The sequence below is a fragment of the Anser brachyrhynchus genome (genome assembly GCF_964034855.1).
Source record: "Anser brachyrhynchus genome assembly, chromosome: 14".
Taxonomy (NCBI): domain Eukaryota; kingdom Metazoa; phylum Chordata; class Aves; order Anseriformes; family Anatidae; genus Anser; species Anser brachyrhynchus.
Window position 1 is genome coordinate 15,636,996 of NC_137709.1, and position 25,132 is coordinate 15,662,127.

General features: G+C 39.0%; 1 protein-coding gene across 12 annotated transcripts in view; it reads left to right on the forward strand.

Annotated features, from left to right (window-relative positions):
* SLIT3 (slit guidance ligand 3) overlaps nucleotides 1-25,132 on the forward strand; it is a 512,565-nt gene that overhangs the window by 331,936 nt on the left and 155,497 nt on the right. For all 12 annotated transcript variants that reach the window (XM_080555212.1, XM_080555205.1, XM_080555208.1 and 9 more), the window contains 2 exons: nucleotides 12,441-12,512; nucleotides 18,205-18,276. In XM_080555212.1, coding sequence (XP_080411338.1) covers nucleotides 12,441-12,512; nucleotides 18,205-18,276 — 144 coding nt within the window. The remainder of the gene's footprint in view (nucleotides 1-12,440; nucleotides 12,513-18,204; nucleotides 18,277-25,132) is intronic.

Here is a 25,132-nt window from a genome sequence, read left to right on the forward strand (position 1 = left end):
TATACCATGCATGATTTTTCATAATTTCATAAAATAGGTAATCAGAATGTACAAAATGCAGTTCCTTTTTTGTAAAGCTTCGTGTTCATTCGGGAGCTGACGGCAGCAGGCAAATTGACTGAGGAAAAATGAGTTACAAGAAACAAAAGATAAGGATCAGAGACTGTGTGTTGTATGATACAAAAGATTCCCCGCTTACAAAGTGATTCTCTTGTGTTTTTCTGAGGGGAAAAAAAAAGAAAAAAGAAAGAAAGAAAAAAAGAGCAGTGTATGTTATAGAGAAGCAGGGGAGAATAAGCACAGACAAGTTTTGCACATATACCTTCGTGAAAACAAGTCATTAAGTACCAGGAGGCATTTACTAAAAAGAAATACCAAAACATATGACTTCATGGTTTGCTGGTAAGTGAATGATATAATCATTTCACCGCATTAGCACAGCATATGCAATAAAAGAAGTTTGCGTGTATCTAGAAAGGGTAAAAGCAAATGCTTGCAAGATAAAGCAAGAGAACAGAGCGTAATGGACAGGGAATGTGCAGAATGGACTTGACCTTGGAGGCAAGGGATGACCTAGAAACCGGGGAGGAGTTTAAATCCAAAGCTACCAGCCACACCTCCGAGAGTCACTGCCCTGCGGCTTGTGGGATCTTGGAAGCACATCGTCAGAAAAACACTTGTCACAGCAGCAGATTTGGGTCAGGGCAGTTTAGGCTGTTGTTGGCCCAGGACGTGGGGCTGGAGGGACCTGAGCTCTGGCCCCGTCTGCCTGCTCTCACCTGATAGTGTTTGGCTCGTTTTATGCATGGGAAAGGATAGCTGTCCTGCACATTCAAATATGAAGCACTGGGAGCAAGGGCATTGTCAGCCCTGTCTGTAGCATTTCAAACAGTAAGCTTGCTTCAACAAGTTGCCTGCCAGGTTTGTTTCATGTCCGCCAGTACTGGAGAGGGATCAGTAACTCCCCACCTCACTACACTTTTCACTGTCCCTTCTTTAGTCTGGAGTTTTCCTGCTGATTGTCCGTCTCAGACCAGTCTCCTTCGATTTGTATTTTAGGGTCAACATTTGCTGTGACTCAGGCTACATTTTAGGATATTAGTTCCGGACAGGTTATGTATGAGAATTTCATACACCTTAAAGCAGTTGTGCAGGGACTACTGCTGCTACCTTTTTGTTTCTCAAAAGCTTGTTCTGCAACACCTTCCTGAGTGAAAGCCAATTACATGACCCTCCAAGTGGTGTCTCTCCAAAGAAGGAATTGATTTATTGATAGAGCCAAGGACTGCCTTGTGGGTTGGGACAGACACTTGAGAGAACAAAGACTAGCTGGGCCCGATACGGAAATTGTTGGGTAGAGAAGACTGAACTCAAGCGAAGAAATAGCAAAGCATATGATGAGAAAGGCCAGGAACAAAGGAAATTGAAAAAGTTTGATAAAAGTGTTGAGACTGAGAATTTGAGGAATGTGTGGGGGTAAAGCCTGGGGTTGCTGGCAGTGAGCCTGGGACACAAACGCTGCAGGGCTGGCTGTGGGGATGTGGCAGGAGGGCTGGGATGCCGGGCGGCACAGACAGGGCCAGGGCAGGGCAGCACAGTGAGGATGGAGCCAAGCACTCTCACCAGAAGCCACGCAACTTCAGAGCCCTTCTGACATGTCAGCATGCACTTCTGAAACCCAACACCAATTTACCTATCGTTGTCCCTGTGCACTGGTAACCATCCACACAGATCTCAACTATTAGAGTGCACAGGCACTGACTATTTTACCCGCTGTTATTTCTTCCAGTCAGACATTAATTCCGAGGTCTGGGTGCCGTACTTCTGTTGTGCCTGAGTTTCCTTGAGATGGAACTGGTTATGTCAGCTTCCGGTTTTGAATCCACTAAATAGATAAAGATATTAAAATATTAAAGAATTCAAATTGAATCAGTAAAGAAACTAAAAAATGCCAAGTTAATGTTGTTGCCGTCTTCCTGCAGTGCTTTCATATCTGTTTGTTGTGGTATGCACTTTAATTGCAGTGTAGTCTCATGTTTCTGTTGCAAGTTTGGACTCATTTCTTACTGTCTAGGAATGGATCAGTGCGCTGTGCAGTGAGGGAGCCTGCATATATAGGATCTGCGTTTGTTGCAGAAACAGGAAAATTTGAAAATAGGGACGTTGAGAGAGATGAACTCATGAATGTTCTTCAGAAAACTGGCTTGTATCTCTTCTTATCACTGGTTTTATTAAATGATTCTGAGAAAGTGACTTGCACAAACTTGTTATGGGTGGTCACTAATGATGTGATTCTCCTTTCCTGGCTGACTCAGCTGAGATATTCAGAAGCAGTTTTGAGGACTCACAGGTACAGTAAAAGTCAATAGGAACCGTGCTTTGAACGTACAGTGCTGTGCAATGCTGAGTACTCTGAAAAGCCAAGTCCCAATCACCTGCAGACTTGAGTCTGCAAAATCCTGAATTTAAAATATATATCTTTAGATGTTCAAACTCTTCTTAGATTTTAAAGCAGTTCTTTTCCATACTGAGCTTGCTGTATCACTCTTGCTTAACCTTTACAATGCTCTCTTGTCTGGTGCGATTAAGAAAAATATAATTGCGTAATCCAAAAGTAATGCTGGATGAGATGTATCTAAATTAAAAATGAGGACATTTTGTTTAAATGTTGGTGTAATTGCTCCAGACAGAGTAAAGAGACTGACAGTCCCTCAAGGAGAGGGCCTGCTTAGGCCCCCGTATCTGGTGAGGTTATAACCACAGCTTCCAGTCCATCTTCTGAGCAGAGAGTAAAATAGGATGGTAGCCCTTGTACCAGCATCTAGCTTTGGCTTAAGGTCAGTTTTGAGTCACTTCTCTGTGTTGGTTTCATTTATCATTCTCACTATTGATAGCTGAATTGATGAGTAAGATTTTTGTAGGTATGGGTAGCGCTTGGTTTTGCTGCCTGATTTCTACTCTTAGGAAGAATGATAGAATTTGAGCTCTAAGGAAAAATCTAATGCATTTAGCTGTTATTTGCATGGTTCTGTCAAAATGAAAACAAGCCTACTTTTCTGTGAGAGAATCACTTTGAAATGTGATGCAGTACTTGTTCCACCTTTAATTAACAATTTTCCGACAAATTTAATATTTAGAGAATTTCTGCCATGAGAGTACCACAGTGTTGGGCAGTGCAGGTGGATGGGCAGACAGACCTGTAGATAAACGAGTCGGATGGTTTTGTTACTTCAGTGATTGTGTTGGGAAGAAATTACCCTCTCTGTTCTTCAGTACCCATAAGGTTATGTATTACAGCAGAGCTGGGACTTAGTCGTGAATCTTGATGAAACGTTTGTGATCGTGAGGAAGGTGATATACAAAATACTCTTTGGATGGTCTTTTACGAGTAAATTATTGGTATATTCAAAATCAATTTTCCACCAATTAAAGTTGGAAAAGCTATAAAAAGAATGATTGAAGATCTTCCATTTATTTATTCTAATAAAATTAATGTTGTTGTTGTATAAATTATAAATTAACTGCAGCATAACAGTGTCATGTGAATTAACAGTTCCTTTTCAAGTTCTCAGCTTCAGAAGGATGAGATTTTTTTTTTCTCAAGAATATAGGTGTATGGAGACTATAAATTTCGGGGTAGAGGAAAGACAGTTCTGCATTTAAAATTATTCTTCCTCCTAAATGAAAATTACAATAATTTTCCCAGGCTTCCAGTAAATACTGCAGCTGAAGCCAGCACAGTATTTTTGAACACTGTAATAAATGTTCCATAATTGCCTCTGGTGGCAAGTTCTCTGGCTAGGGAATCAGGTTGGCTCCTGTAGTTGAATCATATAATATGATTTTCATTCACTGCTGTAAATCGGCTCTGGACAGCTTCACATGTCAAATTTGACTACTATTTTCTGGATCTCACTAGGCAAACTGTGTCAGTGGCTCCTTATTTTCAACATCAAAATGAGGTTTCTACTGACAGGACAAGAATATGTTGAAGATCTTCTATTCAATGAGAGCAAGACAAAAAAAATAATGATGGAAAAATAAAGAAAATATTTGAGATTGAGAGTCAGTAGAGAAAATATATATGTGAAATGTCAAGAACAAAGGTGTATTGTTTGCTGAGACAGATTGAGGAAGCTCTGTTTCACAGTTTTAGAAACAAGCAGTAACTGCAGGGAGTTTCTGCTGTAAGACCAAGGCAGGATTTACTTCTTACGTTTGCTTTTATTTGTAAAAGTAAGTGTAACTAATGTCATCTCTAGGCATAATAAGGTGGTTTTGGTTTGATAAATACAGTTTTTTACACTGATAATAATATTCGTTCTTTTGGCTGAATCATTTTTTACCTTGTTCTCTCTTCTTGCTATTGTGAGATAGATTTCTGAAAGAAAAAATAAAACAAAAAAGTTACGTGCAGGTGAAATTTATGCAGGCATGCCCTGTAGGAGTTAGTATTCTTACAAGGCTTGTAGCTTTGGGTTTGTTGGTATTTTTGTTGATTTTTTTTTTCCTCCGGAGACTTCACTTCAGCAAGAAGACATGGTTAGCCTTGTTAATAAATATGTATGGGGCCCCAGCAAGGGTCATAAATAGTTACACCAAGTAATCAAATTTGTTAATTGAGTATCACCCAACAAAGAGTAGGAGATTTACATCAACAAAAAGCCCTAGGTCTTTTTTATCTCATACAAATGTCACTCAAAACCTTCTGTTTTGCCAAGCAAAGTGGCGAAATTGAACTGCATAATGAGCACATACGTCCTGACATCTGATTATGAAAGTGTGGAAGAAATCACAGAAAACAAAATAGGGAGCAAAAAAATCACACTGAAACATAATGTACTAATCCAATTTTTACTGTAAAAAGTGCCAATCGTTCTTTGGTTTACATGTGGTCTCCTGTTTATTTTGTTAAAAAACATTGGGTAAAGAACAAAGAGTATGAGGAATGTTTATTTGCAAATGTTAGAATCTGGTTTGTTGATAAAATATTGCAGGTGACAGCCTTTCAACTACCATGATTTGCAAATGTGTAGTAAAATTAGATGTTACTGAGCGTGTGGAGCTTTTCACAAAATATTAGATTATGGATTAAATTATGGCTTTTTTTTTCCATCAGTTTATTGTTTCCATTTACACCTTAAGTGTAAAAATATAATTTTAAGTTACAACTTGACAAATGTAATAGAAGCCAACTTGAAGGAATCCTCAGATTCCTGAACTAGTTATACCATTGTTAGAAAATTTAGAAAATGATCTGTGCTGGAAATATCTTTAGGTAATTGGAAGTTGATAGAGGATAGGCTGGATCAACCTACAGAATTAATGATGATACAGCAACGTGACTTGTTTAAGAATTTAGTCTTTCTGGGACCTAATGGAACAAAAGCACTTTCAGTAAAGCAAGCATTATGAGTCTGGTTCATTAAAAAACATTACAACTTGTTTACATTTATGACATGTATCTGTAGGCCAGGGATTGATTGCTAGGAGGCACTGTAGAAACCAGGTGTCTCCCAAGTATGAGCTTGAAGCTTCAGATTTAAAATCAAAACAAGCAACAACAACAACAAACACGGCAAACATGTTCAGCAGAGGTCTGAGCCTCAGAGCAGATGCTGCATTGTTGAAAAGAAGTGACTGCAAGAACCTCATCCTCTGCGTAATACCCCGTGGGCCAGTCTCCCTGGAGCTCTCTGAACAGTCAGTGGGTCTGAACTGCAGTCACTGGGTCTCACAAAAATCAAGACGTGGGACCCATGTTTCTGCTGTGTTTCCTATGCCAAAACATCTTGGAAACACAAACCTAAATGAACACTTGCATGGTGGTTGAATGAAGTATGCGACTAGGCTGTGTTTCAGTAGCAGGCAGTTGGAAATTGCCGAATCTCTCCAGGCTAGGGACTCTTTCTTTCCCAGATTTCTACTCACAGCCACGTGCCCATGGACAGATCCCACAGAGGCAGACACCTTCCTAAAAACTCTAATCCCAAATCCATGGGAGCCAGTGAAGTCTGCTGAGAAGGGAAATTCTTTCCTCCTAATCCCACTTCTGATCCTCCTGATGTACAGGGCTGATCCTAAATATCAGATGAGGGAAGCAGCAAAAGAAGAGTGAGAAGGCGTTATTTTGTATTCTGCCCCAAAAGAGCTTCTGTTGTACCTTTAACATCCTCACTGATTGTACCCACGGTGGTACATGGTGGCTCTCGGGGAGGAACGCTCACTTGAAGGCTCTGCAAAGAGGTCACACAGATGTGGTGTTGCAGTGAGAGGAAGCTCAGGTACTGGTAGCATGCTCAGTGGATGCCTGCGCACTAACTCCAAGGATGAAGCAGGGAAAAGAAGTCAGTGAGACTGGCAGGAGAAAGTAAGAATGAAATGTGATGAGAAGGGACAAAAATTCCACCTGGGAACATGGAGTATCGCAGTGGTAGGTGGAGGGGCCCTGAGATTTGATAATATATTACTGCATTCTGTGGCTATATAGATATGAACGTCGGTGTTATGTCAAAAACTGTTTTGCAGAATACCAGACCACAGATTTATCTGATGTCGCCCTGTTTGTCTGTACAGTGCTTGGCAAAAAAAATAAAATACAAGAGTTGGTGGATTTGTAGTGTGACTGCCACTATAAATCCAGCATTTGTTAGTGTGACCAACTGCTCAACTAGTGACTGGTGTCAGCATAAACTAGATTAGCTGTAGTATGAGAGAAAATCCAATATGAACAGCACCACTTTTAAATGGACACCATGGTATCAGGGAACACATCAAAACATCTGGTTTCACTCTGAAAGACGTCTTTTGGTGACCGTTATCAATATAACTTTCTAGATAGATTTATTTTGAGAAGTCACTTTATTCTTAATAGGATTTTGTCCTTTGCAGATCTGCCCTGAGTTAGGTGAATAGTTAAGAAACAGTCTTTTTAAAACTACAGGATGAGCTTGACAGCTAGGCCTTGAAAATCAACACCAAATATCAGAATATGAAGGGAAACTCTAGTTGTCACCTTGTGTTAATGTAGGCAGACAGTTTACTTGCTCTCAGTTCTCCAGTTCCTAAGGCAGAGAAGCAGGCTCAATGAGAGAGGGACTTATAATACATATTATTAATTTTACTTGGAAGTCATTCAGGCACTGTGATGAAAGGTAGCAGTGTAAAAGTCTTGGAGAACCACGTGTTTAGGGTTTTTATAGTGGTGGTAGAGTCTTTGGCTAGGGTACAGACTAAAGGCTTTAACTGTCTGTTAGTTCAAACAAGCAGTAAGTGTTGAGATATTTAAAATGCTGAATGTCCTTCCATCCCAAAGCACTATGTCTTCTACCTGTCAGAGAGCTGAGGGGTGAGGCAGAGTCACAAAAAAAGCTGTTTCTTGGTAGCGTAGGTCCATAAACACTTTGTAAAGCAATGGGTCTACAGGTCTTTTGCCTCCTGCTTTGCAGGGAAGTGCCCTGCACAGTGCTGCAGTGTAAAGGGCAGTGACTGTGTGACTTCTGCATTCTTCATTGCAGGATAAGCCACAGGTGCTGACAGTGCCACTGCAGTACAGGATTCCTTCCCTCCCAGCGAGGGTCTCTCCTGTGCAGTGCTGCCTTTGGGTAAATACCACAGTGCAGCTACCTGAACCTGCTGTGGATAGAGAGGCAAGAAAAGATTCAGGGCACAATTGGGCTCTAGCCCCAAGACAACCGGATTTAAGAGTGATCTTTTCCTCTTAAATACTGAAAATATATCTGTGAATTTTTCCTCGTTGGAGTGCAAAATGTATGATAAGATATAAAAGTCAAAAATATGAGATAAATGTAAAGTAATGGTAAAGCAGCTTTTATAATCCAGTTGTTCTCCCTCCCTGGCAAGGACAAACAGGCTCTCTCCTGGTTGTTGCATGCTTGAGAAGTTTCATCCTTCCTAAAGAAAGCCCATCCTTGGGCTCTGATGTACATGCGGGTTACTTCCCCCCAGTGGTCCTTTACTGGCTCCCTGAAAATCCCTGCTTATAGGGCAGGAGCAAAGCAAGTGTCCCATCCTTCCCAGAGGTTGCGTGCATCCTGCCAGACGTGTGTGCTACAGGTTACTGCTGCACTAACCTGACCTTAGGCTTTCTCTCTTCTGGCGACTGCTTTTGGTTATTGGCTGCCTGAGCGATGCCAGCCCGAAGAGCCCCAGCACGGGGAGCGGAGCGACGTGATCCAGGGAGCAGTCTGGCTCATTCACTCGTGCTCTGTCTCCCAGCAGGGAAGCTCATGACTGCCCAGTGCAGAGGGACGTTTCTGACACATCTCAGGCAAGAGCTCGGTGGCACTGTTAATAGAGCATGGATGTCTCATTTGTAGGCTCTATTCATGTGACAGCTAAGAATTATCAGTACTGATGCTTCACTCCCTCTCTCTTTTTCTCCAAGCTAGTGATCTGTCTATGTTATGGGTAGGCAAGCTTGACAAAACATTACACATTAGCAGCTGAGACGGTGTTTGAAATGGGAAAATTGCTAGCAAACTGCTCCATTAGAGACCCAAGTAACAAATTCTTTCTTTCCCTCATTGAAAGAGAGATAGTTAAGGCCCAAATTAATACGGCTGTCTCCCCCACTCTGCAGGGGGAATCACTCTTCAAGACAAATGGCTCCGTCACTCCCCAGAGCATGAGCCAGCTCTGCAAAGGCTGCCTAGGGAGAATTTTTTAACCTTTGTGTTTTGCCATCCTGGGTGTGAGCAGTACAGGCGCCAGATGAGGAGGTGATGAAAAGATTTGCACCTTAGTGAACTCTGAGATGGATTAGCATGGGAATTTGAGTGCTTATTCTTTGCTCTGGGATCATTTGTCATATTTAACTGCATAGTTCCCCCTCTCCCCCCCCCTTTTTCTCTGATGTGTTTACTTTTTGCTCTCATTGCTGCAAAGTTATTTAAAAAGAGTGGGAAGAAGGAATACTTTATCCTGTCTAGCATCATGTTATTACAAGAAAAATGTATCTGAATCCACTGGGTCCGCATACTTTCCAATCTCTGATAATATGTTAGAGAGGAGAAAGGAAATTGTTCTTGTCCTTTGACGTTGTTGTCGAAGCCAATAAAATAAAGCATCGAGAGGCAGACAGATCATTGCTGCATGTCAGAAGGGGGGGAGATATGCTTCAATTCATTGAAACGATACAGCTGCCAGCAGGCAACATGGCACAGTGAAATGGGTAACTGGAAGGAGGAACAGAAGCCTGAGAGGTTTGAACATGGCCAATTTATTTTATCAGTTTTGTGAATTCTACTTGTGGAGTCTTTTAAATGGATCTTATTATGAAATACCAGAGGAAAATCAAGGAAAATTTTTATTTAGTTGTAAGAAATCTTTAATGTGGCAGACAGTAGTTCAAATGATCAAAGTTTACATTTTTAGGGCTTTATCTCTTGTACGAAGCTCTCAAATGTGTTGTAAACCTAATTTATAGTATATTCCAGTGAAACACACGAAAAATCAGCTTGCTGCTATGCACTAGCACAGGTTGTTTTTGTATGACAGCACTTCATAACATCTAGGCATAGACAATGAAAAATGAAGTTTTGCACAGCTCTTGTTCTAGGTAAACTAGATAGTTCTCTCTGAAATAAAATGTGGCTGTGAAATTTGGACTAGCCTTTCACTTAAAAAAAAAAAAAACCACAAGACAAGACTTGGTAAGAAGTCTGTTTTTACTTTATTTGAAAGATGGCACCTCTAGCAGCAATGGTACCCATTACAGCATGAGTAACGTTGGTTTATAATTAAGTCTTCATCAGCTTGAAATTGCCAACACCCCTTCAGGCAAAACCTAGTGTTTCCTAGAGGTTGTTAATCCTGTACTGGCCTTCACATGTCATTTATGAGCACAGGAAGCTCCAAGTATTAATACAAAAAAAGTGTTTTCTACTGTATTATTTGTGTAACTGCATCGTTTTTCAGTTTATGCATTTCAGTCTATGCATACATTTATGAAAAAATAAACTGAAGTCAGACTAGTAATTCATACTTTTTAAACACCTGTTTCTGTAATGCTGCACTTTATTTAATGCTTCAATGTCAGCTGCATTTTGTTCCCAGTGGGAATCCACCTGAGAACGTGCCCTGATGACAGAAGCTCTGTCCATGATACTTCTTGTTGCCCCTGTGGTAGCAGCTGCTGCAAAATGTAGTGCGCTAAAATCCTGTATTATGTGGAGTCTTTAGTCCTTCTTTTATGAAGAACTTCATACAATAAAAAAATAATAAGGTGATAAGGTGAAAATCTAACAGCAGAAGACAAGAGTCTTGTCCATCTATTTGTGTACAGGCCATCTGCTGTAAATTGTGTAGGAAAGGATGAAGAAGTCATCCAGGGAGCTCTGTGAAACAGCACTTCTTCAGTATTCCTCTCCACTTTTTCTAGAAATCTCCTTTATTACTTGGGCTGTGACTATTCAAATTTTGACTTTTTTTGCCCATTGTGGGGTTATTTCTGTGTGTATTTCCACTTCTGAGTGACCAAAATTTCCTTGGAATTTTGAGCAGTGATAAAATGGAGCCACGTTTCCCTCTGCCACTGTACTTTGTCACTGCAAGGACTGCTCTGCGCCTGTGTGCAGTGTGTGAACCCCCAGTTTCCATCCATGAGGCAAGGATGACGAGCAGGGCACTCTTTTGTTCCTAGAAGTGTCTACGGAGAAATGCTTGGGAGGAGTTAAACACCAAACTGGCAGGCTGACAGAAAGCCTTTATGGGAAGAGTATGTGTACTGCTAATTCTGGTGACAAACACCCAACAATAGTAGTGTGCTGAAGCTTTCAGCAATTTGCATTTCACTGTGGACTTGCCAGGAATGATGCATGTTATATTTAGACCAACTGGTAGGAAAATCTCAGAAACTTATTCGAATCACAAAACAAGGAAGAGAATTAACCCTGCTCACAACCTTTGCAATATTGCAGAGTACTACAGAAATTTAAAAAAAAAAATAAAATAAAATAAAAGCTGTGCAAATTGACTGTACGAGTATCACTATATTTATGATTTAAGTAGCTTCTTGGAGTATAACTGAGCTGGTAAAGTATCTTATTTTCAAGGGGACTTTTGCCTATTGAAAGCACAGATCAACTGAAGGATACGCTATGCAGTAGAGGGCTGATGGGCTGTACACATTTTCCCTGCATTCTTCCAAAGTCCTTTAAAAACCGTGATTTACTTGTCTCTGCATCTCATTTTATCTCCATTCCTGGTTTTTAACATTTTTCTCTCCTCTGCACTGCTGCAGCAGCTCTAAATGGCTAGAGTGATTCATTCCTTCATTCCAGTCTGTTTTTGCATTTCAATTTTAAACCATTTCCAACGACAGATTTTTTGTTATTGTAACTGTTTGTTTGTATCACATTTTTGGAAAAGAAAAATACACAACTTTTAGTAAGAGCTGGGTAAGATCAAATTTTGCTTTCAATTCCAAGTGTGATTGTAGAATTTTAGCTGCCGTGGACATTAGAATTTGTTGTATGCGGGTCCAGTTTTACATTTCTAATTGAGATGAATATTTAGGGTTCATTTGAGGAGAAGACAGTCTTTTGAGCCAGTATTTGGGGATATTACTGTCAAAGGCTTGAAAATGTTTTTGTGAAGGCATAGAAATGAATCTCGGTGGTTACTGGATGTGGTATCTTAAAGCTGCTTACATTTTGTTACTGATACCAGCATTTATGCTACTCTGGAAAGAATGTTTCTTTCAAACCAGATCTCAGAAATGAGAACAGTAGCATTTCCGTTTAGTCTGGGCCATATTTTAGAACACTTTCAGTATTTGTTAGTTAAAATCAGAAGACACAGTCCTTTTTCATCTGTTTTAAATATCTCTCCCCCTGTCCCGCCCAAAATTAAAAATCTGCATTTATACTGCTGTGCATTCCACATTGTTTTGCAGAAGTATTATTAATGCAAGTGGTGGATACAGGGAGGGAATTTCAGCATGTTCCCACAGATTGTTGCTCCTGAGTCACTCTGGTAGTATTATTAATCTCATTAAGCTGTCACAAATAGCATAGCTTGCAGTTTGGATAGCTGCCTACTATTTGCAGTAGCTGGTCAGGGGAAGCTTCTGTATTTTCTACCTTAATTTTGACTAAGTAGTAATACAATACACCTAAGGTTTTTTGTTTGTTTGTTTGTTTAATTCCATGAACTTTAAAGATGTAATTTCTATAGCTTGTGGCTTTTTTTTATATACAGGTTTAATGTAATCAATGAGATGAATTTCTTTTCTAAGGAAAGTTATTTCCTCAGTATTTTTTCCATTTAGTGCCTTTCAAAAGAAAAATCTCTTTCACATATAAACCTCTGTAAAATAGCTTTATACTTGTATAAAAAAAAAAAGTTGTAATGTTTAATGTAATTCCTGTCCTACAATTGTGTATTTAACATGTATATTACTTTTTTTTTGTTTTCAGACGTTTGGAACAAAACCTCATCAAAATCATCCCCCCTGGAGCTTTTACCCAGTACAAGAAACTTAAAAGAATGTAAGTCTTACTGATAAGGCCAACATGCAAGAGCAATCTTGAATCTTCTAGCTTCAATTTCAGCATCTTTATTTTAGAAACATATTGGCAATTTCTATGTTGAAATCACTGGGGATTGCACAAATAATCTCTTCAAAGTGTAAGCAACAATGGGATTTGGTTCAGGATGCCTACCAGTGCATGAAATCATTTATAATGGTTAAATTCACTTTCTATTATAAATGATGTGAGCTGATTAGCTGTTAGTCTGTTCAAACAAATCTGTTTCCTCAGAAAAGATTTTAAGTTCCTTATTTTTCTCTCATTCATTCTGGTTTCTGTTCAGAACACTCCATTTAGCTGACCCAACTTTTAGCAGGAGTACATGTTCTTGCAGAGTGGTTAGGACTTTTGTAGTGCATTCAATTGCTTGATTGTTTACAAGAAAACAAAGAAGCCTGCTGGAGCTCGTTTTTTTCATTTCTTAATTACCAGTAGATACACAGACAATTCTTCCCTTTTAGTTCTTGTGTTGTCTGCTTGGATTTAAAAAAAAAAAAAAAGATAATATTGATTTGTAGCAGCACTCTCATGCAGATAACCTGGGTATTCTCTCTGGTCTTTCCTGCTTTTTGTTTTTAAGTGATATGTAAGAAACATTGTGACAGTAGAACTATAATATGAGAGATATTGTGACAGCAGAACTATAATAGAGACAATGGTAAAACAAGTTACTCCTGCTTCACCATCCTATCAAGATTTTGATGGGCACCACCGGACCATTAACTTCCAGAAGTCATTCAGGCTGTGTACTCAGTGCTAAGGCTGTAAAAAAAATGGTGCTTTTTACAGTTGTTGTTTTCCAATGTGAACAGTATTTACTGGAATTAAGAAAATGTCAACTCACTTGACAAAAGGCTACTGAATTATCAGATAGGTAATGCTTTTGGAAACTGAAATGAGCCTGCGCTGTAACATTGGATTTGAGAGTGAAATTACTGTGTTTGCCAGTCCAGAGCTATCAAATTCCTAAACTTGAAGAGCTGTAAAAATGGATCTTAATATTTAACTGGTCAAATCATCAATCTTAGAGTCTCTATTCTTCTGTCTCACTTTCAATATAGCTGTATGTATTTTTAAAGAAGTACTGTATTAGATAGCGAGATAGTAATTTCATTGAAAAATGATGGATCCCTTTTCAGTGACTTAACTTGTAATTTTTCCATAATTAAAGTCACTATTTGAGTTCTTTCAGAGGTATAACTAATTTTAGATTTCAGCAATGTTTTACTGTCCTTTCATTTTTCATGATTTGTGGACTCTAGCTTTATGGGACTTGACAAAAAAAAAAAAAAGTTTTTTAACTTTACTTGCCGCTCCAAACCGGTGTGCCAGTTATTATGTGAAATGATTAATATTGGAATAGAAGAGTAGGATTTTGTTAGCAAGTTGTGTTAACAGATTTCTGGATTATTATTGGCATAATCAATGAGATCTGAACTCATAGTTAAATAATAAGTTATCATTCTAGATGATCTCTGTCAAAGCTTAATTAACATAACAGTGTTTTCTGGAAGAACTTGGGATAGATAGTTAGGCTGCAGAATGTCCCATAACAGACATGGTGTTTTGCCATTTGGTTATTGACCTGTTTCCTTGTTGAAGTTTTATTGCTGCTGGACACAGGCTCTAAACCAGGCATTACATTGTACATGAAGTTTAATTAAATACAGTTGTTCGATGATTTGAAGAGATAACAGACATTATCTTTTCTGTGTGCAAGAATCCCAGCATTATTAACAGAAAAATACTCTTTGGTCAAGAAATTACCCCTTAAAAGAAAAGAATTATTCATTTTTTCACATTTAGGTAATAGCAGGACATGCTTGATATCACTGAAGTCTTTATACTTTCTTTCTTTCTTTCACAGTAATTTCAATGAGTGGTGTAATAGCAAGAACATGATTGATTCCATTTGTACCCAGGGTGCAAATGAAGAACTTTATTATTCTTCTTATTATAGATAATATTTTGATAGAACTCAGAGGGTAATATTAGCACAACATTGTGAATCATATTATTGTGTTCTACTCCTTCTTGTGAGTACATATGGTAGAATGGTAGGGATACAGACTGTTCACTTGCAGCACTCTCAGGATTTTGATTATTCACTGAGTATTTCCTGCAAGATGATGCCATTTCTTTTTCTTAAATAATTAGATAACTGACACTGGTTTATAGGTAAGAGCTGCTTGTCCAGGATAATCTTCACATGACTTAATAAATCGAGATGGTTGTAGATGTGTGTATATTAATTTAACTTTGTATTTGCACCTAGCTATAGATTAGATAGATTACATAGATTATATATATTTAGAACGTCTCTTCAGGAACTTCCAGGGTGAAGAGTTGAAATCTTTTGTGTGTCCTGGACTTCTCATAATTTCTCACATCTTCTCACACAATAAATTTAATGAAGCTAAATGTATCAGTCTCAGAATGCAGATGTGGCACCTGTAGGATTCAAACACACAGTTGAATTGAATAATCCAGAATGATGGTTCCCCTGATTTGAAGGGAATGTTACAGCTCCTGCTCTCTGCTCAATAACCCAGGGCCTCTAGTAGAGGTTTTGTGAGCTTGAATGAGGTACATCTCAACCTAGCCCAGACATGCCTTTTAAAATATGTTTGCATATCACCTGTTGTGCTTGTACTGTAGTTCTGTAACTTCTAACCTAACAGTACCAAAGTTTATGTCATTCCCTCACATTTTGTCTTTGCTTTTCTGAGGCTTTAAACAAACAAGTTTGTAGCACAAGACTAGGACACTTTGAAAGATGTGTTTGTACCTCTCCAACTCTAGTGCTTATAATGACATTTCATGTTGTCACATTCATTTTACTGTATCTTAGCTGAAAACACACTGAGATTTCAGTCTTCTCAGTAGCTCTGTGATGTTGATACTTCTGTTAAACAGCTTTTAAAAACTAAAACATTACATGACGTGGATTTTTACTGAGTACTCTTATCAAATGAGAATAGTCCACTTTAAAATATTAAAGATTATCAACTAATGTATTTCTAATAATGCTAGTCAACAAAGAGGTTGTTCATCCAGTGTTATTAATAGTTTTGCATTTGGCTGCATCTAAAAATGAATGTTTTGTTTCAAAACCTTTTAAAGTAAAGACATTTAAACCAATGTCTTTTGCCATACAGTCATGTTATACAGTGACTCATAGGGTATCCTTTCTTCCTTGCTGCAAAGTTAAAAAACAGTTTATATCCCTAACTGGTAACTGAGCACAGCCATGCTCCAAGGTGTGTTAAACAACCTTTTGAAAGAAGATCATCTCCACTGTGCTGTCAGAGCTGCAGGGAGACGAGTGTGATGTGACTAATGTATTCCCTGCCTGGGTGGAATCCTGATAAGTTCATTACATTTCCAGCTAAAGAGCCACAATTCCTCTGAGTGATTCAGTAATACCGTAAACTATGGAAATGAGCCTTGTAAGGCTTAAATTGACTTAGTTGTGCAGGTTAGAAAAACCCTTATCTCTTTGTCTTGATGTAAATCAGGCAGAGACTAGGATGATCTTACCGGCCAGCAGCAGACCAAAGGAAGGGAACAAAAGTACAATGACATAATTGAATCCCTTTGCCTCGGTCAAGTCAGAAGGAGATGGAGCCTCCTTTTCCAACAGCAGTGGAGCTTGGGCTCTAATGGAAAGGAAATAATGTGTCTAATTATCTTCTAATGCTGATTGTAGTGCATCTGCATGAAGTAGGTAAGAGTCATCACCCAGCATGGCATTTATGCATGTTCAGACACCATTAGTTATACGCTCATTAGCATCCAGACACAGGAGAGAGAAAAGATGGAAATGTTGAAATGTAGCAAATCAATAAAATAGTGCTGAAATATTTGTTTCCAAAAACTAGACGACCCCTTTCAGATCGTCATTGTTCAGCAAGCTCATGATTTCATTTCTTTGTGATAGGTTTTACTATTCCCTAATACACAAATAGCACAAATTCCCACCAGACTTCTGCTTACATATGAATTACTAGACCAAAACCATCAAATGCTAGCAGACAGTCTAAACAGATTTAACAAAAGGTGTAAAAATACACATACCTATTTTCATTGTCACAAACTTGTCTGCTGTGAGTTGAGCTGAAGAACAAGCAACCTTCACCGAATGTTCTCCTTGTAGGCAAGGATGCTCAGACAGAAAACACCAGTAAGTTGCAAAACAGTTGTTTCATGAGCCTTTTTAAAGAACCAAAGAAAATCCCCCTTTATGCAGCTAGATTTGAAAACAGCTAGAGGAATTAATTAAAATTTTATCCAGCAGAATTTATGCCTCAAAACATGTGTAAAGTCTACTGACTTTCTGATTCCTAAGTTCTTTGAGGAATGTTTATTTAGTGTCAATCTGGGATTGTCAGCATCTGACCCAGCAGATGGGAAAAAAAAAAAAAAAAGGAGATGTATAGTATGAAATACTGCATTACTACAGCCTCAGCCATTAGTGAAAAGATTTGATACTATTGATACCAACTGGCAGTGAATGCAGCCAGGTGGCTGAAAGTTATGCCCCTAGCTAAGCACCTAGCTGTACTATTGACAGAGCGATTGGTTTGCAGTGACAGTCGTGGTAAGGCACCTAATTCTGAGCAGTGTCCCAACCATAGTAAATTTGGCTCCATATAAAAAAAAAAAAAAATGTGCAGTCTGTATTTGATCTCAATATACATGGTTGGTTGTGATTAAAATTGAAAGTTGTTTTGATTTGTTTTGTTTTTTCAAACCAGGAACTCACTTTCCCTAGCAAATGACAGCATTGTAAAACTGAATTCCACTTGCATCATAGCAAGAATATTGGTGGAGTCTCGCTGGGGCTCCCAGCGGCAGGCTGCAACATGTCGAGTACCCCCCACAATGCCACTGGCTTCAGAGGTTCATGGGTCCATTCAAATGCTCTAGTGTTTTCCTTTGCATCTGAAAATCTGGGCAGCACTGCCATTGCTGCGTCAGTCCTCTTATTGCCTACTGCACCAGATCATGGTCATGGCAGATTTTTGCACTGCTTGTTTTCTCCAGGCCATTACAACCCAAACATCACTGGTACAGGGCTGAGCTCTGTGACATGGGCACCTGCTTTGGGTGTCTGTGCTTCTCCTCATCTTATTTATGATTTCACTTAAAATCAAAATACAATCATGTATGTTAAGTTAGCCTTTCATCCCCACATTTAAACGTTCAAACGTTCTTTGAACTTTGGTACAGGCTGCCCCTCATGCCTGAGGGAGAGCTTGCAAAGAGTTGCAATGCCACCTCCACTATTAATAGTTCTTAAGATGGTTTTACCAACAGTTTTTATTCAACAGGCTACCTCACTGTTGTTCAAAGCTTTTCATAAAACTTTTATTTGTTTGAATGTCCATCACATTATCAACAGGAGAGCTGCAACATGTTGAGGCTTCAGCCTGTCATACTGACTGATGTTTTCTGATTGTTCCTGGAACTTGCATATCTGTGTTCTTACGTGGTTTGTAATTTATCTGAGGTAGTATAATCTTGTAGTTCCATTTTTGTACCAAGTATATTCTTCCAAAACACCACAGTTATAAAAGTATTCAAGCTAAACTATTTTCATCAAATTTGAATTTACAAATATTCTTTTAATCCCCTCTTCTCTTTACAGAGACATCAGCAAGAATCAAATATCTGACATTGCAGCTGATGCATTCAAAGGCTTGAAATCTCTCATTTCATTGTAAGTAGAAAATAGAGCTGAATGAGTATTTGGGGAGAGCTTGCATGTAAGAGAAATAAAAATGATAATGTGCTGTCTGGGAGAACTTATGTTTCTGTGAGCAAATGCCAACTTGCATGAAGAATCTAATCTTTTGTAAATGAAAAATTGGTCGTGAAGGCTAAGAGAAGGAACTGTTTGCACATCTCTAAGATTTTTTTTTAATAGTTGAACACCTCCAAGGTGCATTAGTTCATCTGCTGTACTTGTGCACCTGCAGGCTAATCCATGCCCTCCAACTCATCATGGCACAGAAAAAAACACATCACAGCTCAAATGTGTTTGATGATATTAATCAGGGTACAGAACTGAGATTGCACTTTTGTGTTTTTCCTGTTGTTATTGTTTTTTTCAAACTAGCTAGGGAAAAACCTGAGCTCTTAAGAAAAAGGTTATATTCCTTAGCTGTAATTACTACTTTACAAAGCTGGAGAGGGACTAAAATATTACTTCATACAGAAGCTAGAATGAAGGTAGGATCTCTTGACAACCACTCGTTTCTCTTTATAGAGCACAGAAACTGTTTGTAATACCAAGCTGAATTCAAATGCAGTGATATTGCAGCCTAGCTATTCTCAGCACTATTAGAACAATGAAGCTTTTAGTTGGTGAAAGAGAGCAATACAAGGTCAGAAGCTGCATGTGGAGAATGAACAAGAACAGAGTGTTGGAAAACAGGCCTAGGTGGAGACAAGAGGGTAAACTCAATTGTGCTGCTATTTAACTCCATTAATTTTAAAGACAGTTTTAAAACGTTTAGCTCATTGATATTCATATAACAGACCATCATTTTTAAGGCTGTAGTTTATTTCTAAAAGCTACCGTAGTATTATTCTCTGAATGCTGGGTAGTTCTGACAACCTATATAACTTGTTGTCTCGATCTAATATTAGAAGGCTGCTCGGTATTAAACTTGTATTGCAGGAAACTTTGAGGCAGGATGCAGAAGGATGGGCGTTTCATTGTGCCCGGAATCCAGCTGGGAGAATGCCAGAAATATATATTAAGTGTTGCTATACTTCGTCAAAGAGTTAGAGCACTTTTATTCAACCTACTGTGGAAATGATCAAATCCCTCAATGCTGTCTGGAAATGATTCAGTAAGAGAATGACATTTACTGAACACTACAGTTTTGGCATCAGATGAAACTACTGCTGGTGCTGCAATGCTACAGCTTTCTCATCTTGGCAAAGCCGGGTAGGAGCAAGCTGGCCAGGCAAGACGCATCCACTGGGGTTGACTTCCCAAATCAGAAGTTCTTCAGGTTTAGCTACAAGTAATTCAGATACCCCCAGGTGGCCCCAGGAGTGGGACAGAACACATTAGATTAGAGAGAGAGGAAATGAGAGTATAAACTGGGCAGGAAGTTATAAACTTACAACTTGCACACAGAAGCAAGTGAAATGACACTATTCTCTGTCCGGTCATCCAAATCTGTGTTTTCAGTAAATGAGGCCAAACTGGTTTAAGTGTTTATACCCTAGTGGGTAGAGGAGTGCTGAAGTCAATTACAAGGAGGTTACAAGGAGGAAGAGGGAGGGCAGAGAGATGAGATGCAGCAGAGTAAGGACTAAAGTAAGGAAACTGCATCTGAATAGTCTTGCCTTTGTTCAGTGTTCGTCTCTGCTTCAGTTTCCTTCTACCACAGCAAAACAGAGCTGTTGTAACAAGCAGTCCATTTCTATTCTCTTTGGCAGGCTGGTTTCTAGGACAGTATTAACTCCGGCCTTGAATTTGTCAGCCTCTTTCTGTAGGGATGCTGTAGGCATGCTGACATTGTGCTTGCCATTGGCTTTTACTTTCTTTTGAAAGGCTTTACTTGTGCTGTTCATTGCAGGTAGGTCTTACAAATGTTTTCCTTGTGGCTGATAGGCAAGAGGTAGTTTAGTTCCCTGCTCTTTCACCCAGGCTTCCAGCAGGTTCTTCCCCGACAGTCACTTTTCTAGTTGTTTCAGTTTCTGAGCTGTAGATATGTTCATGGAGGAAGGTAATCTGCTGTTCTGCAGGATCTGGGCTTCTCTGGAGAAAGCTCCCCTAAGTCTGTCTTAGCCCTTCACAGAACTAAAGGATCTAGTTGCATTTTCATCTGATCACTGCTATAGCCACCAGTCCAGTTCTGTCAGCTACAGGAAGACAAGTGCAAGAGTAGATGACTCCTTTGAAGTGCCAGCCCTCCAAGTGAAACTGCCAAAGGGGAAAGAACAAGGAGGTAGAAGTGAAGAAAGACAGTTTGCTTACTAGAGTTCTCTCTTTTAAGTGGTGTTTTTGAGCCTGAGGCCCCAATAACTGTAGTCAGCTGCATGCCCTGAAGGAACGATGCTCTCCATACAGTGCTTCAGCCCAGTTGAGAGTAACTTTTTTGTTTTTTTTGTGTATGTAAGTCAAATGTGATTGGTGGCATACATTTTGATGAGACACCATTGAGGTTTTATTCATGCTCAGAGCAGCTGGATTTTTCAGCTTGCTGAGTTAAAGCAAAAGTAAAGGAGGGGAAAATATTAATTGACAAATGAAAGTAACAAACTTTGTTACATTAAAAATAAAGTAATGCTGTACTGCCTATAATCCTTGCTTTTTTTCCCTGCATTATTCCCATTACCAGCTCCTCCCTTTAGTCCCTGCTTGCGTGCAATTGCAATGCTCCCTATGGGTCCAGGAGAGTGAAAGTGCTTGTCTGGAAGATAGCCAAAATTTTTAGTCTAGCTGGCTAGTGGAGGCTTGTATATAGTGAGTTCTTATTCTACTTTCTTCTGAAGTTAACTTAGGTTAGTGTTTCCAAGCAGAATTGTTTCTCAGGGCACTCTGCCTATTGTACTTCGGTAGAGATGAAAGAAAAAAAATGGCATATTATAGTTTCAATAATTGTAATATATTATTACAGAAGTGGTTTCCTCTAAAATATATATATAACTTAAATCTTTTAAAAATGCTAAATGATCCATATTCTAGTAAGTCCTAGAAGGTCATAAGTTCTTATTTTAAATCCATCTATTTTCTCTATCAGGAAGTCCACCTATGGGAGTCAAACAGGTCACAAAATGTTAACATTTTTAAAAGCCATTTCTACCTTGGGTTTTCTCTGCACTTAACAAAAGAAAGTCAAGCTTGTTCTTGTAAGGAACCAGGACCTGTCTGTGTCCACTTTTCAGTGAGGTTTTGTTCCCTTATATGTACAACAGTGCTCTGGAATTATAAATTTCTACTCCATTTTTCTTCTTAGAAACATTTGGGGATGTATTTTTTTTTCTTCTTCTTCTTTAACAATGTTTTAATTCTTCCTAGAGTTTTCTGGCTTTTCTTTCTCCCTCCTACCGTTGTGTCCCATGCTGACTGTGCTCTGTGAGTCACTGGTCAGCCATGCATCTCTTCTGCAGATTTAATTCTGTTACCATGTCTGAAGTTCTCTTTCAATATTTAGGCACTAGGGCTTGGATCCTTAGCATATTTTTGGTATGAACTAAACTTCAAACCTGTTTCTGGACAAAACCGAAGGCACAGGAAGATCCAGACTCTGATGGGGTCTAGTTTTGAGAGAACAGAGCTGTGGTGCTTGCTGTAAGGCTTTTGAGATCCAGACATAGAAAAGAGTGTCTTCCATCTTAAAGACGCTACTGTGTGGTTCAAGAGAAAAAAGTTCTGTTGCGTGGCTCCTATGGCAGCTGTTAGAAAAATATCCTTTGTTTTTTCTATACCAAAGTCTCCCCTCTTGAAAAAGTGAAAATATTTCTCCATCTCAAAGAGAAGATACAAGGAGGTATACATTGAAGGTTGTAAGCTGTAGTGATACTGCGGTATTTTGAACCATATGAAATATCCAAGATGAGAAAAAAATAATTGGAAAAATTCAAATCTTAAAAACAGTAAGCAGCACAGCTGCAAGTGAGCCATGCTAATATAGCCACAGCTTTTGTGTTGTAAGACTTGTGTGTTGCTGTCTAATACTCCTTTCCATACAAACATGAGAGCAAATAGAATCCTTGCATTGAGGAGCATGGCAGAATCGATCAATTGCAAAAGACTGCATTATCTTAATTTTAAGCAAAAGTTTGAGAAATGCTCTATTATATTGCATTTGATTTGCAGGTTACATGGTAAGAATTCCACTTTGCTGGAGTGGAGGTGGTTAATAACTCAGTGCAGGATGTGGAGCTGAGTTATAGATAGTTTCATGTTTCAAGACTGCTGCATGAAGTAAACTAATTTTTCATTTAATCAACTCCAAATCAGCCTGCAATATCAGCAAGAGGACAGTATCTGCATTTGGTTATTGTTAATGGTATCAAAGATAAACGTTATTCTCGGGGTCAGTAAACTTCCCAGAAGTATACGTTTGGAAGGCCATATCCAGACTATCTGGGGACATTTTATGTGATATGGCAAAATAGTCTAAGCCTTCGGTGTGTTAAACTGTGAATGAATAAATTTCAGATCACCGCAGAGGGAGAATTCCTTTGCTTTAGTCCATGTACTGAATTAAGCTTGTGAACGATTTAAAAGCTGAGATCAGCCTGGGCACAAAGACAAGAGACCGCTTAGATTTTGACACAGCATCCCCGTTTAGACCATCATCTCCTTGGTGATGTATGTGGTGTCATTCATGGTGATTTGAAATCTGCAATAAAATACTGTCTATTGCGATAACTGCCAAACTTATTTTAAGGTAACAAATTGCTTTGGATAGTTTTACTGTGATTTATTTAGCCTAACTTGTTATGAAGAAATATGAAATAGTGCAGGAAAAAAATCACGTCTAAGTTTCTTTCAGATATTAGAAATTTATTGCTGTTTTTTACCCCTATCAATTCCTCCTCTTTTGAAAACTTGAATTCTTATTGAGCCTGTGCCATTGGATGCAGCTTGGGAAATATAATTCTTCCTAGCAAGGATTGTTTTCACAGTCTGAAGGAAAGTTAAAAGCATTTTGAGGACTGAAAAAGACATTGCATAAAGTCAAAATTTGACACTTCAGTAAGAATGTTTGAGCCAAGCCAAAATAAAGGAACAGTTAGCTGGAAACCATATGGTTTAGAGTAAGGGATTCTATCTTGGGTCTTCATACCCCAAAACAGCTCTGAGTTAACTTCCAGAGAAAGAGCTCTGTATTCTGGAGTCGGACTTAACCAAGCAGCTAAGTCACAACTACCCTTGCAAGTATGATATGCCAAGGAACTGTAAAATAAGGACAGCACAGCAATAACTGTTTCAGACACTTAGAAGAAGGTATGCTAAGCTTCAGTGCATATGAAAGGCTGTGTGTTTGTAAAGCCTGCAAATTCCTTAAGTTCTAAATTGTCCAAGAGGTCAGAATGTCTAGAGACTGAAGAATCACTGAGACTTTTACGTTTCAAGACCCTGAGGCTGAAGGGCTCTCAGATACTTTCTCACACGAGATAACGTACTTGTTGCTAGGTATGAAGCAATGCCTCCTTTGTCTGATGTTGCCCAAGCTTTTAGATGAAGCAATGCAGTGACAGTTTCTACTGTTTAATCTTCATATTTAACTACTTAGAACATCAGTTGGATTAATCTGCAAAACTTGAAATTTAATTGTAACAATTAATTTTTAATTGGAAATTTCATAGTTAATGGTGTCTTGGAATAGATACATTTTATATTGGGATATAAAAGTACAATGCCAGAATTGGGGTGAATAATCATAATGGCTTGTTATGGTTTTAATATGTTTATATCCTTTCTTACTGCAGATCCATAGTAACTCTATAGAGGGGATGGGTGAGTTTTTTGAAAATGTGGCAGGTGTTGTACTTCAGCTTTCTGAGTAAATATGTATCTGCCAGCACAATTTCCTACCAAATCCTAATCTCCCCTCCTCTTTCCTGGCATAAAATTTGAACCTTTTGGCCAATTGCAGCTGAAATTGTTGCAGAGGAGCTCTCAATGATGATAAACTCCCACAGGTTCCGTCCAAGTAGGCAGCTGGGGGAGGAAAAATCTTAATGTAATCTGTGGGGAAGCTGTGCGTGTTTGGGCACTACAGATTCCAGATAGGAGCTCAAGCATCATAACTTATCTTACACACAGGACTGCACATTTTAATTTAATGAGGGGTAAAAGAAAGGTTTACAAGTCATTCCTTGTCCCAGTTCTCTTAATTGAAAGCAACTAGTTGAACCAGAAAAAAAATGTCCCATTTTTAGAGCACTTTTTGTAAAAAGCTGAATATAACTGGATTTTCAGCAAACACCGCCTCTTCAGCTAGCTAGGGTGCTTCTTCCAGGCACCCACTCTGATGCTTGCAGTCCAGCCAGGGGGCTGTGCTCTATGTGCTTTGGCCTTCCCAGGGTTTGGAAGGTTGATGGCAGCCTGAAAACTGCTGTAAATTGTGAGCCAATCTACCAGGTGCTTTTGAAGAACAGCAGTTTGTGGTTTGGGGCCATGCTGAAAGCATTTAGCTGTGAAGTGACAAGCTGATGGCTCTGCATGCTACTGAGAATACGACCCCCTCATGGCTCAGCTGCACCTATGCCGTAACGGCAACCTGCTGATGTTAGAAAAGCCACCTGCAAAAAACCGGAGTGAAGTTTGCTTGAGTTAAACGTGCAGTGAGGGATCCCTCACGCTGGTCGTTAAGTATTAGATGTACCTGCCTTGTGGAAAAGACAAGAATAACATTTATGCACTGGCAAGTCTGATGTGTTGACACATTTTTGTGACTGTTTTCCCCCTTCAGATTGGTTTCCACCATTGTAAAGGAGGCTTCCACGTGGAGTGCGAAAAGATAGAAAGGAATGATAAGAAAAAGGAGATCTAATCGTCTCTCAATTAATTTTGGCTCAGCCTTTATTTACTACTTTCA